Source organism: Notamacropus eugenii, chromosome 4 (assembly GCF_028372415.1).
Source record: "Notamacropus eugenii isolate mMacEug1 chromosome 4, mMacEug1.pri_v2, whole genome shotgun sequence".
NCBI classification, from domain to species: Eukaryota; Metazoa; Chordata; class Mammalia; order Diprotodontia; family Macropodidae; genus Notamacropus; species Notamacropus eugenii.
In genome coordinates, this window is record NC_092875.1 from 426,546,563 (window position 1) to 426,568,527 (window position 21,965).

The 21,965-nt window shown below is 36.9% G+C and overlaps 1 protein-coding gene across 3 annotated transcripts in view; it reads right to left on the reverse strand.

The window, feature by feature from the left end:
- Nucleotides 1–337: 337 nt before the first annotated feature.
- Nucleotides 338–21,965, reverse strand: part of TTC23L (tetratricopeptide repeat domain 23 like) — a 52,210-nt gene continuing 30,582 nt past the window's right edge. For 2 of the 3 annotated variants that reach the window (XM_072605875.1, XM_072605877.1), the window contains 4 exons: nt 19,243–19,392; nt 11,648–11,730; nt 10,884–10,949; nt 338–404 (listed from right to left, as the gene is read on the reverse strand). In XM_072605875.1, the coding sequence (XP_072461976.1) occupies nt 356–404; nt 10,884–10,949; nt 11,648–11,730; nt 19,243–19,392 (348 nt within the window). In that variant the 3' untranslated portion in view covers nt 338–355. The remainder of the gene's footprint in view (nt 405–10,883; nt 10,950–11,647; nt 11,731–19,242; nt 19,393–21,965) is intronic. The other variant, XM_072605878.1, reaches the window with a different exon arrangement.

Genomic DNA, 21,965 nt, shown 5'->3' on the forward strand with positions numbered 1-21,965 from the left:
GCAAATAGGTCATGGCATTATAAGATGTCTCCTCAGTAGTACAAACAAATATTTACAATAAACACCTCAGATATACCAACAACAAAAAAGCACAACAGATGAAACAAAATAAGTGTCCAGGAAAAATAACCATAACTTCAAATCAGAAAGGTGCATATAAAAGTCCAAGAGTTGGCTTCATCAAGTTATAGATCAGGCAGATAGTGTCTAGCAAGCATTTTACCAGAGACATTGTTTGCTGCTTTGGGGCAAAGATTTTCCATGGAGTGCTTAAAAGAGTGCTTTATCATTGTTTTCCTATATCAGCTATTGTTATGCAAAGCATGAGACCCAGAACTTATCAACAAAATTTGATTTATTTCTGTCTTTCTTGTCTATTTTCCCTTTCAATGATACCAGAAGACCTAGAGGAAAGGAAAAAAAAAATTAGTGCATTTATTTTGCTATTGCCTTCTGTCCCTTTAGTCATACGCCCCACTTCTTTCTTCCCAACAATTAATAAATATTTGCTTGACTATTCCAAGAAGAATTTCATCCTACTAGCATTAAAATGAACAGCCAGAGACAGGATCTATTAGTTACCAGCGCTAAAGATGTTTTAACAGACCACATGAATCATAGAAGAATCTTTGTCTTTTCTCTACAAAGGAGAGGTTTCCAGAATGGTGAATCTTGTGTTAGATGAGATTTAGATGAGAAACAGGGCACCTAACTCAATTACATTATTAAAATTTTTCCAACGTCTTATGGGGGGAAGGAATTGGTAGATTATATGAATGGGGGAGGAGGTCCTAACAGTGATTTACACATGAGGACATAAATAGTTGCTGAATGAATGGTTTTCAAAAGTAATCTTTCTTTCCAGAAGCACAGAGATAAGAAACCAATGTGGCTCCTGAGTGATGAAAATTAAATATAATAAATATTATAATTATAATAAATTTTATATTGTATGCTATATATAGTTATGAAATCATATAAAATAAATAAATCCATTTTCTCACTTGTGGTAACCCTTGGAAGCTCAACAACCAGCTAGCTGTTCCTCATTCGCCTCTATGTAAAGAGCTGAACCACTAAAGCTTGAAGAGTGATTTTCATGCTTATATTCCAGTCAAATTTTATGAACAATGTGAGGTCTATGTACACATCCTAGTTACAGCTTTGTTCATTAGGGCCCATCCTGGATTACGTTAGGATGCCAAGTATTTTGCCGTATCTTTTTAAGAGCGATTCCATAACAAGTCTATGAGCTATTAAGGTCTCCACATTTGGTGTGTGCTCAGGGTTACAGAGCTGAGCAAGCTTCCTACAGGGAATGAATCAAATGGTAGGCAAGTCAGTGATTTATACCTCCTCTTCCACCACTGGGTGACAGTATCCTCTTCTGAGAAGGCTTTCATATTTTTAGAGTACGATTACTACTAACACATCATCTTTTATCTATAGCTATCATGACAGAAATTATCCTTTCATATGACGATTATAAAGGTTCCCGTTCCACAAGACTATTAAGCTGTAGCTCACTTTGTAAGATAATAAATAAGCAATATACCCCTTTAGCCAACTTAATAATTTCTTTTAACAGCTACCAGTCTGATTCTCCTTGTTAATGCACCAACGGTACAACTATGGCATGGAGACAGAATGAGGTCTGAGAGAAAATAAATTAATGAATCATAAAGATATTTAAGTAGGATAATGTTCAAGACATGATGATCTGATAAAATTATTTGTTCATGAGATAATCTCTGTTCATAAAGATTTAGTTAATGCTGTTTTGTCAGAACCTGGGAATGTGGCCAAAGTTTAAAAAAAAACCTATATCCCCCTCGCCAATTAAAATAAAAAACATCTTATACTTTTAGCTTGAGAATGAGACATCCTTATTTTAAAAGTCAATCATATAGTGCCTGTATAATTCTAGGGTCCTGTTTACCAAAATGTAAAATTACTGTTCATCTTCACAAAAAAGCTGAGAGGATCTTAACATTTTGGGAGAATCAACCTCTTTGGTAGTTGGTTGAAACCTTTTCAGAATAGGTTTTAAATAATTGAAGAGAATATTAAATTTCAGCTAGAGATTAGTGACAATAAGGATGTAATTTTTTCTTTCTTCACCCAAGTTCACGAATCCCCTGAAATCACCCCTATAATAAAGAGTCTGGCTCTTTGATGAATTTCATTCTCAGTAATCTAAGGAGAAAATAGGAATAGCTGATAAAGTTAATATAAAGAACACTGGATTTGGAAAGACCTCCAAAGATCACATTATATCCCCTTCTTTCCCCTGTAAGATTTAAGCTGTTCCCTAACAGGCAGAAGCTGGAACCAGCTTCTGTTCCCATGGGACAATTATTACATTTCCAGTGTTAGCCTTTACATTTAAGAAATTAACATTACAAATCAGGGTGTTGTAGATTGTCTAGACTTAAGAAAGTGATGAAGAAAATAATGCAAATTGAATTTAATAGTATTTCGTAGGTACCTTTTTTCCCCCTCCTGGAGAGCCAATTGTTAAAACATTTACTAGCAGACTCCTGCCTATCTCTAGTAACGATCTAATTCACCTCCACCGACTAGTATCTTACCATTCTTTCAAGATCTAGCTCAACTTCCACCTTCTAAATGAACCTTTCCCACCCCACTAAGACAAGGACAAAAATAACAAAAGGGATCTCTCTCTTCCTCCATCTCCTCTTAAAATTGAGAGAACCTTGTTTTTAGCTCCTTTTTATAAATCATAAACTGCATCTATTATGGTTATTTGTATTATTGTATTCTTTCCCCTACAGGACCATGAGCTTCAAGAGGGTAGGGACCATGTGATTCACTTTTGCTACTATTTTTCCTCCTCCCTTCTCTCCCACACCCACTACTACATCAGCATGGTGCCTTGACACCATAGGTACTAAATAAATGCATGTCTATTAAATGAAATCAGATTTGTGTCTGTCCCACTCATAAAGATCCCCAGGACACTCCAGAATAGCTTTCTACTGGCAATTTTTTCCAGGAAGCCAAAGTATTCTGGAAAAACTGTGCTCAATAAAATAGATTATTCAATTACAAGTTGACAAAAACAACCACCCATCTCTACTTGCAAGGATTGTACCAGTCATGGACCCCTGACCTTATTAGATAAATATTGATTTAATTTTCCTGAAAAAAGTGTGCTTTTTATATCAAAGAAGCAATGTGATATAAAATGAGGTGGGATGAGGAGTAAGTCAGATGACTTCTTTCAGCTTTAAATCTATGAATATTTCCAAATGCAAGGAAATAAGAGTAAGTGCAAACAAGACAGGGCTCATCCCTCCCAGCTTCAGCTTCATTTCACCTGCAAATCTGACCAGCATTCCATTTATGCCTTCACAAAAAATAAGAGATAATTCAACTCAACAAACATTCACTTAGGGCCAACAATGTACAAGGCATGGTACTTGATACTGTAATACAAAAACAAAACAGTTCCTGACCTCGAAGAGCTTCCAGTCTACTGGGAGTATGTAACATGTACACAGAAAAACCTATAAAGTACATATAAGTACAAAGTACTTTTAAGAGGAGGAAAGTATTGACAGCTGGAATCTTCAGGAAGGCCTCATGTAGAAAGGAGTACCTGAACTGTGCCATAAAGGAAAACAGAGATTCTAAAAGGCAGAGGTAAGAAGGGGGGACATTCCAGACATGGGAGGCCACTTAGGGACATAGGCATGAAGGCAAGAGATGGCATACTGTGTATAGGGAACAGCTAGAAGCAAAATGTAATTGAAACATCATGAAGGGAATTAATATGAAATAAAAAGGGAAGGGATGGGGAAGACATGGTGCGTTGCTGTTATAGAATAGTGCCCGACTCTTTGTGACCCTATTTGGGATTTTCTTAGCAAAGATAATGGAGTGATTTGCCATTTCCTTTTCCAGGTCATTTGACAAATAAGGAAACTGAGGAAAACAGAATTAAGTGACTTGCCCAGGATCACATAGCTAGTAAATCTGAGGCCTAATAACTCGGGTCCTCCTGACTCCAGGGCCTAGCACTCCAACCACTGTGCCATCTAGCTGCCCTATGGTGTAGACATGTTGTAGAGGGCTTTAAATGCTGGACCGAGAATTTGGGATTTTTAGACAATATGGAGTCACTGGAAATTTTGGAGTAGGTTAGTGGCATGTTCAGATTTTCATTTTAGAAATATTGATTTTGTAGCTATGTGGAAAGATGGATTAGAAAGTCAAGAGATTAGAAGCAGGACACCCAACTGGGAGGCTTTTGTAATTGTCCAAGGGAGAAGTGATCAGGGCCTGAACTAGGATAATGATCTTGTGAGTGAGGAGAAGGGAAAAAATTGGAAAGCTATTGTCAAGGTAGAATTAAGTCTTATTTGACTGAAAAAAACTGTTCTGTCCTTCACAGAAATAGGAAAAATGTGGAGGAGAACAGTGTTAGGGAGAAATATATTATGCCCTTCTCCAGTTCTGTGGCACTTCTCAACCTCTACTATATGTCAGAAATCATCAGGTCATCTTAGCAATCACAGGAAGTAACTAGTCTAGGCCTAGAAACCTGAATTCATTGAAGGCAGCTGGTTGCTCCCTAACCTTCTCATCTTGAGGCCTATCCCCTCAGCTATCCCCTTCTCAACTTAAGGTCACCTGAGAATTTGTTAACCAGCCATGTTTTCATCCAATAATTTATTAAAATTTTGAAAAGCATAAAGTCAAGGAATGAACCTTGTAGTATTAGCAGTAGAGACTTTCTTCCAGGTTGACATCAATACATTAATCAGCACTTTTTGGATATAGTCATTAAAAATCTCCCTAACAGTACTGTTGTGCAGCCTACATTTCTTTTGGTCTACAAAAATATCATTAAAAAAATAAAACAATTATTATATATCTTATGGATGCCCAAATGCACATCTCCAGCATTCCCCTGATTTCCCAATCAAAAAGGAAACTGCCTGTCAAAAAGAAAAACAAGGCTAATTTGACAGGACTTTGTTCTTAGGGAACACGTGCTGGCACCCCAGTGTTGACAAATCATCCATTTCTCATTTGTATCCATTTGTGACTTTTCCTTTATGAAAATGATATTTGCTCATCTCTCATCATCTATTATCTCTCCCATTCTCCATTACTTCTGAAAGATTAGTGATGGTAATTCAACAGTCACATCCGAAAGACATTAGACATCTTGAACTACATGTTCCTTAGACACCCTTAAACTAAGCTCACTAATAAATGTTGGAGGGGATGTGGGAAAACTGGGATGCTAAATTAGTGGAGTTGTGACTCATCCAACCATTCTGGAGAGCAATCTGGAACGATGCCCACAGAACTATAAAATGGTGCATGTCCTTTTATTCAGCAATACCCCTGCTGGGTCTGTATGCCAAAGACATTTAAAAGGTGCGGGACCTATTGGTACAAAAATATTTATAGCAGCTCTTTTTGTGGTGGTTAAGAATGGGAGGTTGAGGGGATAACCATCAATTGGAGAGACTAAACAAGTTGTGGCATATGATTGTGATGAAATATTATTGTGTTAGAAATTACAAGCAGGATGATTTTTTTTTAAAACCTGGAAAGATGTACATGAACTGATACACAGCAGAGTGAGCAGAACCAGGAGAACATTACACACAGCAACAGCAATACTATATGATGAAGAACCATGAATGAGAACTGTTCTCAGCAATACAGTGATCCAAGAGGACACCAAAGGATTAATGATGGAAAATGCTGTCTACATCCCAAGAAAGAACTGATGCCTGAAAATGAACTGACACATTATTTTTTACTTTTCTTCCTTCCTTCCTTTCTCTCTTTCTTTTTCCTTTTATCTTTTCTTCTTTCCTTTCTTTTTCTTCCTTTTCTTTCCTTTCTTTCCTTCTTTTTCCTTCTTTCTTTTTTCATTCCTTTCTTTCTTTTTCTTTCCTTCCTTTTCTTCCTTCCTTCCTTTCTTTCTTTCCTTCTTTCCTTCCTGCTATCTTTCCTTTCTTTCTTTCTTCCTTTCTTTCTTGAGTCTTCATGCACAAAATGACTAGTTGAAAATGTTTTACATGACTGCACATTTATAACCTATATCAGATTGCTTACCATCTCAAGGAGCAAGGAGGTGAGGGAGGAATAGAATTTGGAACTCAAAACTTTACCAAAAAACCAACAAATGTTTAAAGAATGTTTTTACATGTAATGGGGGGATAAAATATTATTTTTAAAAAATTGAAAAAAAGAATTACATAAACCTGAGTTCATTGTCTTTTTCCCCCAAACCCTTGTCTCTTCCTAATTTCTCTATTACTATCAATGGAACCACCATCCTTTCAGTTACTCAGGATCAAAACCTAAGTATTATCTTTGACTCCTCAGTCTCACCCCTCATTATCCAACCCAGTGGCCAAGTCCAATCATTCCTACCAAGACATCTTTTACATACAAAACCTTCTCTCTTCTGATACTACCAAACACTCAGGTCCAGGTCCTCATCATGTCACACTTGGTCTATTTTGCAAAAGCCTGTTGATCTCCCTGTCTCTAGTTTCTCCCTAGTGCTCTCCATCCTCCACTCATTTCCCCACTCCAAGTGATGTCATTGGCTGTCTTCTACACCCTGAATGTTCTCTCTCTTCATCTCTGCCTACTAACTTTTCTGGTTTCTTTCAAGTCTCAGTTAAAGTCCCATCCTCTGCAAGAAACCTTTTCCATTCCTCTTTAATCTTAGTGCTTTCTTTCTGAGACTATCCCAAACAGGGTCATGAAGAGTTAAACAACAACCCAACACAATAAGAGCACTGGACCATATGATCTCCAAGTTCCGTTTAAACTCCAAATGATCTTATGACTCATCATATCCTTCTGTAGGATACTTTTTGAAATGCTTCACTTAATTTCTATCAGATATACAGGCTACATCAAAAGAAACCCCACTGCCCTTAAACCACCCCAGGAGATGATTGTTATCTTACAGGAACAAATGAATAGAAAATGAATGATTTAGCTTCATGTTCTTTGTATTTTTGGATCCTCCACAAAGTAAGTTCCTGTTCAAATCTAAAATGTCGATAAAGTAGTAAATTCTATGTTTGAGAGTTGAGTAATTTTTCTCCTAATTTTAGCACTGTTGCTTAAAATTCACAGAATCAGCATTTCCTAGTCCTGGCCATTAGAACCTGTCCTGAGTCTGGAATCCTCTCTTTTGGCAACAGCTTAAAGTGAGGATTGTTTCAAGAGAGGGTGAGGAAAGGCAATGGTGGGTTCTAAATATGAAGAACTGATTAAAATCACATCCTGGAGAGAGCAGGAGCAATAAGAAAGCACAAAAACATGTCAGAAAAATGAGCCAGGTTCCCAGGAATCTGGCATTCATTATTTCAAAGAGATGCTGAAGCTAAAAAACCAAAGTCTTTTGTTTATTCTTGCCATTTGTGATTTGGCAAGTTTTCTTGAGGGTTTTGCTCAGCAGTTCTTAAGTAGTAAGAGACAGGCTTGTTTCAGAAGACAAAAAAAAAAACCCAAACTCTAAAAATTTTTATTGAGACTTCTTTTCTCATTGCAGTAAAGAGATAATAAATGCTGTTCTTGTAAGAGGCCTTTATTCTCATTATGGAACCTTCCCTGTCACTAAGGGGTTTCTGTCCACTTTAGGAGATCATATCCTCCAGAACAGAGAACAGTTCCTGTAGATGAGAGTTAGTGTTAAATAGAAATGTCTTCTATTTCCTTTTGTGATTCTTTTCCACATCACAGGAATGAAAAGCAACTTTGAGCTACTGAGCAAAATGATTCACTACAGCTTGTTCCTCGTTTAGTACAAGCTGAATCAACATTTTAAGTCCTCTTTCTAATATAACCCAAGTCCCAAAGGCCATCATTGGTACGAGATTCTCCTAAATGTGGGGGGCGGGGGCAGGGAGGGAAGAGAAAGAGAGAGAGACAGACAGACAGACAGACAGACAGACAGACAGGGACAGGGACAGGGAGAGAGAGAGAGAGAGAGAGAGAGAGAGAGAGAGAGAGAGAGAGAGAGAGAGAGAGAGAGAGAGAGAGAGGGAGAGGGACAGACAGGGAGAGAGGGACAGAGAGAGAAGAAACCATGCCAACCCCAATTCAGGTCTGAAGGAAAGTAGACTCTGGGAAGCAGCTGAATATGAGAAGGTGGCAGTCTCCATCATGTCCCTATCCTTAGCTTCTCTGGAAGATTTTCTTTACATATTAGGTTGGTATCATTGGTTCTTTTCATTAGAAGACAGAAAAGGGAAGAAAGAAGAGGTGACATTCAGATTTTCCCCTCTTCCATTCACTATCAGCTCTAGGGAAAGATCTTGGCACTAATGACTAAAGTAAAGCTTTGGCCTTTCTAGGATGACAATCTGACCCTGTAGAATACAGCAAGGTGGTGTCCAGTGGATAGAGTGCTGGGCCTGTAATTAGGAAAATCTGAATTCCAATCCAGCCTCAGTCACTTATTGGTTGTATGACCCTAGGCAAGTCACTTAACTGTTCACTTCAGTTTCCTCACCTGTAAAATGAACTGGAGAAGAAAATGGCAAACCACTCCAGTATCTTTAACAAGGAAATCCCAAATGGGGCCATAAAAAAACTGAACAACTATGACAATCACAACAAGAGGTAATGCTAGAAATCCATGTTTGGCAAAAACATGGGTACTTTAAGAACAGCCATGTTTAAAGAGGAGAAATAATGAGATCTGTGGCCCAAGCAGCTACAAAACAACAGTAACTTTTTGTTTCAAAGGCCCAAAGCAGAACAAGACAGACTGAATTTAGCTTTCTGTAAAAGCAACTTTGTCCAAGCTTTTTAAGAACAAACTTTGAGAAGAGAATGAACAAAGGACAGTGCCACAAAATCAGGCACCCAAGATGTGAATCCTCAGAACCCCGAAAACAGGGCTTTATAAAGACTGGGCAGTCCCACCACCAAAACTCTGCTCACCCCAACGTGCCTATTTTTTGGTTTATTTCTTTGTTTTTACTCACTGGATCTGTGATTTCATCAGTCCTATTGATTCATCTTTATCACAATCCTAGTTGATTTTTAGCTCGTGTCTTCTCATCTTCTCCATGTTCAGCTGGAAATGGGTCCTGAGAGAGATAACTTCCCTGATACCATTCTTTTATGTTTAATATTCTGTGGACTGTTGTGCAAGTGGATACAATGGCTATTTTTTGTCATTGAAGGAAAGTATTGGGATGTTGGCTCATCTTCCGTAGGCTCAATGGCAGCATCGTCCAGGGCAACCCCAGCAGCACACATGACAACAGGGATAATATGGGCTTTATTTTGTCCCCAAATGGTTTTGATTTCTTCTGCTGTTCTATATATTTTGAAAACTTTTCACTTCAGAAAGCTTGGAAAGCATGAATTTCAGGATAGGGACATCTATATAACATGTTGTATTTAAATTTTTATGAAATAATGCTATGTCCAAAAAATTATAGGCACCAGTTTTGTTGCTGAGAGTGCTAGGATTCCTACAATTCATTTGTTGAATTCCCAAGGAAACATAGGTGCCATAGTGCATAGAGTGCTGGGACTGGGGTCAGGAAGATGCATCTTCCTGAGTTCAGCACTAGCCTTAGACATTGACTAGCTATGGGACCAGGGTCCCATAGCTAGTCATTTATCCCTGTTTGCCTCAGTTTACCCATCTGCCAAATGAGCTGAGAAAGGAAATGGTAGACCACTCTATTATTTCTGCCAAGAAAACCCCAAAAGGGTTACGAAGAGTTGGACATGATTGCAAAGATGGAGGGCCAACAAAAAAACCAATCATTTGTCATACAGGAATTCGTTATAGCAAAGACAGTGAACTTCTGGTGTGTAATTCTAGGCATGCAATCATACCTTGCTAAGTATTTGGTAGATACTAATTTTTTGTGACCTGCAGTGATAAGTTAGACAACTTCTACTATTTTCTTGCATGATCTGAACTGTTCAATAAATCCAGAGTCCTTGTGGGTAACCATTCTATAATTCCCCATGGCAGTGGCCCAGTCTAGAATCATTATCTTAATCCTCACCATTTCTGTAAATTGATCCACATGACGTGGCCATTTGTTCAGTTGCTTCTTTGTTAATATATTATTGGTTGTGTCCATGTGGAGGCTCTTCGTTCCACTTTGGGATTTTAGCCATTTCATTGCCTCCATTCGGAAGTAAACCAGTTCCAGTTACAATCAACAAACCCAGGACCTCATACTTATTGTTGGCCTTTACTATTGCTCTGTTTAGGAATGCCTCCTTTATTCCAGAATTATTTCTATGTTCTTAACCTATTTATTAATCCTCTAAGAGTATCTACCAATTCTATTTCTCCTATTGATAAGGGAGCATTCATCTTTCTAAGGGGTCTTGGGATAACAAGGTTTGTTAGTGTTTCATTATCATGATATGGGTTTTTGTTTGGATACTTTCTAAATCTGTTATTGTCTACATTACTGTAACAAAAACATTCATTAAGGTTTACATTATATGGGTATTAAATGTTCTCAGTGTGTTCTTCCAATTGGGATATCATCATCATCATCACTCTAAAATGTCCCAGAAATTCAGATTCTCAATCTGGTGACAACAATGTAAAGTACATAGGCAGAACCTAAAGATTGGAATCAAATGGGAGTAGAAAATTTGGTTAACTCTTTGCCCTTAACATGAGATATAAGATAGATGGTTTTAAGATAGGAGACATTCTACTTATACTCACTCTGTATGATCCTACTTGAAGGATAGGTGAGGGAAAGACTAGAAATATTCTAATACCATTTCCAGACCTAGACTTCAATCTCTGATTCTCTTACTGATAATATAAAAAAACTTGGGGGCACACCATCATGGTTTCCATTATGTGAAAAATCTACCTGCTAGGAGCTGGGCTGATACCATGCAAAGTGCTGGTTGTATTCCTCAAAGATGTCATCTTCAGCCTGGGTTGAAAAAAAACAAATTACAGGATGAAAGATGTAAGCAAGGCTGCTAAAACTCTAGTTTACATTTCAAGAAATGTTTTACTGTAATTTGTCTTCCCCTAGCTATGTAAACCAGAGAAATGCTTTCATCATAAATCTTAGAATTTTATAAAATGCACTTGGTTATTCTGTGTTTGTCCATACTGCAATGAACAGGTTTTTCAGGATCATAAGCTGAGAGCTGGATGGGATGCCAGAGACCATCTAGTTCAATTCAACCCCCTCATTTTATGGAAATTGAGGTCTGGAGAAATTAAAAGACCTGACCAAAGCTACACAGGTACTAAGTGGCAGAGTAGAGATTCACATCCAGTTCTTTTGGACTCCAAAGACAATGCTCTTTCCTCTACACCATGCTGTCTCATATCAGCTAAAAACTTATTTTTATAAGGACTGGCTACAGTGCACAGTACCATGAGAACTTTATAAGTACCAAATGGTAAATACAGAATTTTTTCTTCATGTTCTAGATTTAGATGCAATATCCATACACATACAGGTAGCATGATTTGACCAAGCAGTAATAGTATAGAGAGGTTTTATTGCTCTAGAAATGCTGATAGCAATGAGTAACAAGTGACTTATTAATTCTGGGGGATTAATTATATTAAGATGTGAAGTAGGTAGCCTGGATATTGCCAGGGAATTAGACTCACCTCTGTAGTAAAGTAAGCAGTTTTTGTGTCTCTCTGGTTTTTTTGTGATCTGTTCCATAAATAAGAATTTGAATTTCCAAACACTGTGGGTAGATTAAATAAACAAAACAGGAAAAAGTTGTCAGATGGCCACTACCTCACATGCAAACCTAAGAAGTCATTCGGAAGAACTGAGATACTATGTTCTTAAAAATTCAGCAACTTGCTCTCTATTTTGCTGATTCTTTTCCAAAAAGAAACAGAAATATTCATGGAGAGCTCTAAAATCACCATCCACATCTATGTACCACTGAGGTAAAGACTGTAAAAAAGCCAAAATAACATGGCAGAACAATTTTCTCAAAGTAAAGGGCTATAGTATATTTTGGACATATCTTTCACTCCATCAGTAATAAAGTACAAGTGAAAATAAGTGGGCTACCCTCAAAATCAGTCATGAAATAAAAAGATTATCAGGAATGTGTGCTACTGAAAAGTCTTTTTTCAAGTTGGCCTGAGACTTCTCACAAGATGCTTGAGGTCTTATCAACAGCTTATTTTCATCACTTCTAAATAGTAAGGAATGAGCAAATAATCTAAAAAGAATGACAAAAAAAGAGGGGAAAGGAAAGAAATTCTTTTAAAGAAAAACCCACATAAAACATAACAAAGAAACTAAAGAAATTAGTAATAAGAAAAATTCCCAATACTAAGATACCACCATAGGCTAAAGAACTCTAGGAGAAATCTCCAAAAGAAAATAATTCTACAATGATAACAACTAAAACCTCACAAAAAGGAATGAAACAAACATAAAGAAGTACCCAAATGGTTGAAAAGCTTAATTAAGGAATTAAAGGAATTAAATTAGAGCTCTTTAAGAGATGTTAAATATGTAGGTACTGAATTGTATCATATCTAAGTACCTTAAAAGAATGAAATGAATTGCAAAAAGATCTAGATACTAACATAATAATTATAGATGACTTCAATGTATCTCTTTCAGAATCAGATAAATCCAAATAGAAAGAAACAATAAATTGGAAAAATAACTATGAAATGTCTTTGGGAATTACAGAATTGGAAATCTTAAAAATACTCATATTTCAGCATTGTGAAGTACCTTTTAAAATATGGACCATGTGCTAAGACGAAAATAACATAAATAAATACAGAAAGGTAGAAACATTAGACCATCCTTCAGAGAATATTATTTTACAATAAAACTGTAAGCAATAAGTGAAATCTAAATTATTCCTCTATTAGATAAAAGATGAAATGATGTAAACAATAAGTTCTCAATGGAAGAAATCAGCAGCCATATGATAAATGCTCCAAATCATTAAGAATAAGAGAAATTCAAATGAAAATAACTCTGAAATTCTACTTCGCCCTCATCCAATTGGTAAAAATGACGATTGTTGGAAGGGCTACAGGCTCACTAATGCACGTTGATGAAGCTATGAATTGGTCCAGTCATTCTGAAAAGCAATTTGAACTATTCTTCTCCCCACCCCTGCAAAAAACAAAAACAAAAACAAAAACAAAAAAACAAAACAGCACTAAACCATACAAACCTTTTGACTTAGCAATACCACTTTTATTCCAATACCCCAAAGAAACAAAAGAGGAAAAAGACCTATATGTATGAAAAATAATTCTACTACTTTTTTTTTTTGCTGTCAAAAAATTGGAAATTGAGGGAGTATCCATATCAATTGAGGAATGGTCAAACAAATTATGTTATGTGCATGCAATGGAATCTTATTGTGTTATAGAAAATGACAAAAGGGAAACATCAAGTAAAAAAAAATTCCCCTCAAGTAAGAGGGGAAATTTACAACAATGGGGAGGAAAGCAATAAAATGATCAAAAACCATTATACACAATTTGAAGGCAAAAATGGACATTTAAATTAAATCGAGGAATATTTACAAAAATACAACATAACTAATATTAAACAAAATGAGAAACAGATAAGCTTTTCAAAAATAACTATTAACAAAAGTCCTAAGTTTAAAAAAAATAACAGCCTAATCCACGTGATATCATTTCTATAACCACATGATTACGTCAACAGGCAGAAAAACCCTTCAACAAAATGCAGCATTCATTAGTTAGAAAAATACAAAAAAATCATAGGAATAAAAAAACTTTTACTTAATATGACTGATAAGATCTGTCTATAACTAAGAGGTAGCATTATTTTCAGTGGAGAAACACTGGTAGCTTTTCCAATCAGATCAGGAGTGATACAATTATCCCCACTGCTGCTACTGCTGCTGCTGTTTTGATATTGTGTGCTAGAAAATGCTAGTTATAGCAGTAAAACAAGAATTATAAATCAATGGAATAATTATGGGTAAGGAAAAAAAGGCAGCGTTATATAGCAAAGAGAGTTAGACTTTCAGAACTGGGAAGATCTGGGATGTTCATGTCCTACCTGTGACCAATATTAAACTGTTTTCCCTCAGTAGGTCACTTAAATTCTAGTGTTCCAGGCAAATCTTTAAAACCATAACTTGCAGAGAAGGTGTTGACCTTAACTGATAAGAGGAATTTCATTACTAGTGAAATCACAGGTCTAGTTCCTTTACTAAAAAAGAGACAAAATTATTTCTACCTGAAGATATGAAGTTATCCTCTGCATAGTTGTGATATGATGTGATATGATGGTGATGGTGATAGTGATGTGCTCCTGGCAGTGCAAATCCTGACAAGCTCTCTTCCCCTCACCCCAGTTTCCACTTGTATACTGTTGCCCCTTCAATATTAAGTTCCTTTAGGGCAGGCACTGACTCCCCAGCACTTAGCACAGTACTGGCACATAGTAGGTAATAATTGTTGACTGACTGACCAAAAAAGACTTTGAGTGTTGTTATAGCAATAGACTGAGTTTGCTTCTCGAGACCAGCTTAACTGAATGAAACAGAGCTCACTATCAAAAGACTGCCCACTTGATAATGTATTCTTTATTTATGGCAGCCCACAAACAAATAAAAATGTAAAATAACCTTCATTCCTACATGACTCCATACCACTTCTGTGGTGACAGAAAAGAATGCAGAAGGTATTAAGAAGAACATTGTATTTTTAGTCTATCTGTAAACTTTGGTTTGGCTACTGGTACTTTAAATGTGAGTTCTTGTCCAGTGACAAATGAGTATACACACTGCTGGGGGGAGTTAAATCATGCTAATCTTTTCTTGGTGTAAATGAACTGGGATCTCTTTGTAAAGGCAGACAGAGGAATAGGTAGAATTGGTTTTGTCATATTCCAGAAGGCAGCAAGAAATATTCCATGGAACATTTTGTCATCTCGTATTGCAAAAAGAAAAAAAAATACTTCATGAAAATAATTACAGAATTTGTACTAACATCTATTATAGAGAAGAGGTAGAGAAATTCTAAAAAGAACCTCATGAGACTCCGCCCCACCCCCTGCCCCACTCCTGCCCACCACCAACTCATACACAAAGTCAGTAAAATAGCATATCCTTTGATACTTGAGGACTTCAACACAAAAGTGAGAATAGGTTAGGGCATCTAGAAATGTATGGAAAACATGATTCTGGAAAAGGGAATGAGATAGGTCGGATAGGAGCAAGATTACACAGAAGCCTCTAGCTTTCTTTGAGGAAAAAAATATTTTCTTTGAAAAAAATTGGCAAGCACTTAATAATATCATAAAGATGAAATTAATTTTAGTTTAAAAAACAAAAAATACATTGTTACTCAGATGCAAGCTATTCCTGAATCAGCTGTCTGTGCATAGCCTCTGCTTGTTAGAGTAAAGATCTAATTGGTCTCCAATCTCCAAACCATTTTTCACACAGCTGCCAAAATAAACTTCGTAATGAGCTAAGCTAGTCTTACAATGTCATTCTCCATTCACCTTTGAGTGCTTCCTATTTGTCTGCAGGATAAAAGACAGGCTCCTTAACATGGTATTTAACACCTTCTACTATCTGAATCCACCGAAGGTTTCCAATCCTATCTCATATCTCCTTTCAAATACTTTTATATTCCAGTCCAACTGAGCTATTTTTGCTCAAATTCACCATGCTAATTTCTACCTCCATGTGTTCACATTCACTATCTTCCTCCCCACTCCCCCATAACTAAAAAGTGCTCTCTCTTCCTCTCTGCCTATCATAACATCATCCTGCTCTTCCTTCAGCTCATTTTACCGATGAAGAAAATTAGGCAAATAGGGCCAAGTGACTTTCCCAGGGACACAGAGCCAGTAAGCATCTGAGGTCAAATTTGAACTCAGATCTTCCTGACTTCAGGCCTGGTACTTTATCCACCTAGCTACATGACCATGAGATTAGAGCATGTAATTTTTGATCTTTGTATCCCCATCTACTAGGCACACTGTCTGTGTGTAGGCAATTTAAAATGTGTGTTTAACTCAACTCTTCCCAAAGTCCTGAAGGCTTTTTTGACTTCCGTAAGAGCTAATTTATCACATACACGATCTTAAGTTTTTTGGGACATAATAAGTGCTATTCACTGGGAAAGAGAAGCCTTGAACAAAGCAGTGGCAGATAGCATCACCATCTTCTCAGTCATAAGGTTTCAAAACCTCAGCATCATTTTTGACTCTTCTAATCTCCCTCCCCAAATATTCAACCAATTGAAAAGTGTATGGATTCTACCTCCACATTGCCTATGGTTCTTGATCCCACTTCCACTCTTTTCATTTCGCCTGTATCCATCCTAACTCAGGTCCTCATTATCTCTGGATGATAACAACCTTCTAACTGGCATCTTTGCCTCTAGTTTTCCCTTTTCCATCCATTGTTCATCCCACTACTGGAATAATAATCACTCTGATTCATAGATCTGATCAAATCACCATCTAAAATGCATTCAGAGTCTCCTTCTGCCTTAAAATATAACATAATCTTTAGCCTGATATTCAGGGCTCTCTAAAATAGGGTTCCTAATAGGGTAATGAGGCAAGAGCACAATTAATGAAATTAAAGAATAGAGTTGGAATGGAATTACTAGCAAAGCTCACTTCCTACTGACTGGAGTGTTCCAAGAATTTAAGGTGGGGTCAGACCAATGGTGTGCTGGAGCTGTTTCATACTGCTCAGAAAGCAAACCATTAAGTTTTCAGTGTGAGCATTTACACCTTAGAAATAAGAAATAATTTATGGATTTATTCATTGTCTAGGCTTAATAAAGTGATAGAGAAAATTTTAATAAAATAGAGATTAAGCTAAAAATTGTGTCATGGTTACATTTTTCCCAAGAGCCAGTTGTTAAACATTTACCAGAATACTTCTGGGTTCAGATGTATAGTAGAGGGTTAAGTAGCTCTAGTTATAAAAGTTAAAACATACAGGAAGTAAGAAATGGTAATATAGAATAAACCACACCATGGAATAATCATTATGTTGCTATACTATGCATCGATAGGACAACTAGGCTTTGTTCTTTCCTGGAGCTGAATTCACAGAAAGTAACACCACATACGGCTTTACAAAACAATACTCTCATTCATGCTGAACATTCTGCTTCGATGCTCTTTTACTTCACTACCATCAAGGTCATGAGCTACTTCAGAGCCCCAAACTGATCTTCAAACATTCCTAGGGAAGGTGAAGGCACCATATAAGACCCAATGGAATAAACTTGAAGAAATACCTGGAAGGTAACATCTGTACTCTACAGGTCTTTCTGGTGATCACTCCCCATAGATATTTCCCCATTATTATCAATTTTGTGGTCTATAAACTCCAAACTCCCAGAAAACCTAATGGTTCATGACATATTCCAGTGATCAATGCTCCACCATGACAAATTAGATAAAAAAATTGCACCGTGAGCTTATATGCTATCCTTAATTCACAAAGAAACAATTAAAAACAAAACCAAATCGCACTTTATATTTCCAAGTCTGCTAAAGATAGGTATTGTACTTAGTATTATTAATACAGTACTTAGCAGCTTTTCCTTCGTAAAATGAGAGAATACTATTAGTGTTATGTACTTCACAATGTTGTTGTTGGCAAATTGCTTTGTAAACTTCAAAACACTATAGAAATTATTATGATTATGCATGAGAGGACCCCTGGAAAACATCTAGTTCAATCCCCTTAGCTTTGGGGGGTGGGTGCAGTGGTAGTGGCCCTAAAAAGAAGATCCTAATGCCAAAGAATCTAAAACCCTGAGGAATCTGCTCTTACCTAAACCAAAAGGAATTTATATCCCCCAACTCAGCCCCCAAATATGTGAGAAAGATATAACCTAGCCATTTGACTTGAACATAAAAGTTCCTGGGAGGATGAAAATGCAGTGTTTATTGAGAAAGCCCATCTTGTGATAGGATCATGGAAGGAACTTAAACTGTCCAAGGGCAAAAGGCAACAGTTATTTCATGCTCCTAGCAGGGCCTCACAAAAGCCTCACAAAAAGAAAGAGAGAGAGAGAGAGAGAGAGAGAGAGAGAGAGAGAGAGAGAGAGAGAGAGAGAGAGAGAGAGAGAGAGAGAGAGAGAGAGAGAGAGAGAGAGAGAGAGAGAGAGAGAGAGAGAGAGAGAGAGAGAGAGAGAGAGAGAGAGAGAGAGAGAGAAACAAAAAAACCTAAGGCACTAGCCGGCTTTACCTGCTCTATCTGTTCCTGACTTCTGCCCATTGACCAAACTACAAGCCTACCCTGTCTGATGATTCCATCAAAAGACCTTGACCATGTGACCAAGTCTTGAGCCTCAGTCCTGAAAATGATCTTGCCTTCTTCAGACTTCTGCCTAAGATGGCCATGTTTCTCACCTAACCTAGCACTTATGAAATACCCAACGAAGAGACCCCACAGAGCCTGACTGTATCCACCTCAAATTTATACCAAGCCAAGTTGACATTGCCCTACCTGAAGGGGAGAAAGAGATGGACTCAGTAATCCTTAGGGTTACCATAAAAGTGCAAAAATTCTAAGTTTATTTCTATGATATAAGGGAAAAAATTCCAAAGTTCCTAGTTACTGAGATCAGGAAAAGCCACTCAGAATTTGAACCTAGAGTTTTAAATCTAGAACTCAATGGAGGTGCTATTAAAGATGCTTATGTGAGAGCTTGAAATCTCTTAAACGACATAAATGCTAACAAAGGAAAGACTTTTGCTTTTAAGCAATAACGAAATCTTTTGGTCTCTATTTTAATCCAGTCTGTGGTGGCCTGATGTGGTGTTACATACACAAATCAAATAAATCTTGATCATGAATATGCAAACTAGCTTATTTTCCCCAGTATAGATAGAAATCTAAAGGCTCAAAAGGAAAGGTCACATGAGAAACAACATGTTCCAGATAGAAGAAAATAGAATAAACCTCTATACCAAGAAGGTAAGGTAAGACATTAAATCCCCTCTCTAGCTACTGAAAAAAAAAAAGTCACTAATCTCTATCTGATAGAACCCTACAACTATCAAGTACCAAGAGTGCTTATTCTCCCAAGGGGATTTTCTTCAGTATGGGGTGATTTAAGAGAGGCCTTGGCTAAAGGTTAAAGGGGCATGAACCACCTTTAAAAACCATCCCCATTAGAGGTTTGTGCTATAGATTCTTAATCAGAGTTGGACTGATACAAAACAAAACAAAATTGGAAATCACCTTCTTTAGTAGTTGAGTGGTCTTTCTTATTTCTCCCTTGGCTAGGCAGATGCTACCCAGAATATAGAAAGTTTCAGCCACTTTCTCACTATAGTCACCATAGCTCATCAGTTGGGACTTCAGTGAGTTTTTCAGAAGTTTATAAGCCTCCTAGGAAATGAAAACAACCTGTTAGTATAAGTTTGAAGGAAAACATTGGCTGCCAATTAATTTATCCCTCAGGGCTCTAGGCTAGAGAAGGCATTACTAATATCCCAGAGAAAGGGCTAGTTCTCTCCCATACTTCTCTAGGAGCTGGAATAGCCTTTGCCATTCTCAAAGGACAGAAACTCTCCCCCCCCCAAAAAAACAAAAAAATAAACAAAAACTAGTAGTTTTAGATTCTGGTTTTGTTCTATTTTTTAAGGGGGAGGAAATTAAAATGTCTTTTAATAGAAAATCATGAGTAATTTAAAGAAGTCTATTCATTGAATGGGTGTATCTCACTCATAGGGTGGTAAGACCTAAGCCTGAAAGGGAAAGGGTCTCACATTGCATCCTGAGCCATCTCCAGTTGTTCTGATGAATATCAGGCCACTGGACCCAGATGGCTCAGGAGAAGAAGGTGAGGGTGGTGACCTTGCACAGCCCCCTCTCACTCAAATCAAAGTCAACTGCAAGACATGTCATCATCTTGATGTCATGGTCCTCTTCAAGAACAAAGGACAAACACAAAACCCTGTGTACAAATTTAGAGAATCTATCCCAGATGTTCACATAGACTACTTGTGTCCATCCTGTGGTAGAGCATTCTGAGCTCATATTGGTTTGGTCAGCCACAGCTGACAGAGTGCAACTTGACTCTAACATAGTGATGTCATTTTGGTCCTCCCTTCAAGCATGAAGGAAAACAACCAATACTTTATAGGAAGCACATGATTTCCAAATGTTCCCCTAGCTAATGTTCAAGGCCAGTTTTCTGAGTTCTATAATTTTGCCACACTCTATTTGAAGAGGTTTGAAACATGAGAAAAGGAATAAAGTTGGAAGAATAGTCCTTTTAAAAAATCTTCACAGGTCATATATCTGCCTGCATGCAATTTGGTAGGTCATCATATTTTGGCTTATTCATCCATTATAAGAGTTCAAGTAGAAGGAACTTACAGGTCCTCTACATCAACTTTTCATTATAAAAATTTTTAAAAAATGCAACCTGAAAAATTCGAAGTGATTATCTAAAATCCCTCAAGTTTTAAATAAAAGAACCAGTATTTAACCCAATGTTCTTTGGTTCCAAAGTTGATGCTCTCACCCCTGTGCTACAGTCTCAAACTCTTAGCCATCTTTCAAACTCATCACATCACCAGTTTTAGACCAGGAAGACCTCATCAAGCTAACGAGAAGTGAACCTCAAGCACTGCTGTAGATCATATTTTTCATCACCAATAGTGTAAGGGCTATACTCTGGTATGGACCAACTGTGTACCCCAGCCAAAATTTGCTCAAATTTTTGAGCTTGATTTTCTTCAACTATAAAATAAAGCTAACTTCATCAACCTTTCTCATTGCTTTCTCGTGATTATCCTCTGCTTCTCTACAGTGTTACCACTAAGGAAATAATGTGGCTAACTTTTAAAATTTTGTTTCCTTTCCCCAGTTACAAAAATAATTTTTTGTCAGTTTTCAAGCCATAGTGGTTAAGGTAGAAATGGAAAAGGGAAACAGTATTTTCACATTTCTAAGTTAGGATGACAATGATTTTTCTCAGTGCAGTTCCCTTGAATTCAATAAAATGAATGTTAAGTTCTTACAGGGTCCCTGATGTTTCTCACAGAGGAAAAGAGGAAGATGAAAAGTTGGTTAATTTAGGTCAGTCACATGTGATCTCATGATTGGAAGCTTTTTTGCTCACTACATTTTGCCTTGAATACAAAAGAAAGGTCAAAAGTTCAGTTCTTCCAGGCAAGCTTTCGGATGATGACACCCATGAGCCTTATAAGTGAAAAGGCCAGTAATAAAATGCCTTCTTTGTGTTCACTTTTTTCTTTTGAGTGAGAACAATAACGATGGTTAAGAGGAAACTGAGTTGCCTTTGGGCACTCAAGAAACCAAGGTAGAAAGGCTGAGCCTGGACTTAATGGTTGGTTGTTGTCAATTCTTGAAGAGGACCAAAATGATAAATTTTACTGTAATAGGCATTCGAAATATGAAATCTTTTTCTAAAGATCAACAAATTGATATATTATTGGAAGAACTGAACCACATTAATAATATTAATATTCTTGCAATTAACCTAACCAAAAAAAATATATGATTAAACAGAAGGATGGATCACAGGTTTTCCTTGGAGAAGCAAATAAAGGACTTGTCATCATTGGTTTCATCACATTCTCAAAAGAACCATAAAGACATTTGACTATTTTGTCTTTTGGTGCTTGTGGTAAGAAAAAAATGGTAAAGAAAAAAATCTGTCATTTATGTACCAGGTTTTAGGAACATTTTTAAAATTCTTATAATTGAATCTGATTTGCTGTAGAGAATGAAGAGGTAGGAAAATTCTATAAAAAATATGAAAAGATCTTGCAAACTAAGTCAACATATACTTTGGTGTATGGTGACTTCACAATGAGAAGGTGAGGACTGGCAAGAATTATAAAAAAGCATGTTGGAAAATTTGGCTCATGTTTGAGAAACAAAATAGCCCAAAACCTTTTAGATGACTGAGAAGCTCCACACCTATGAAT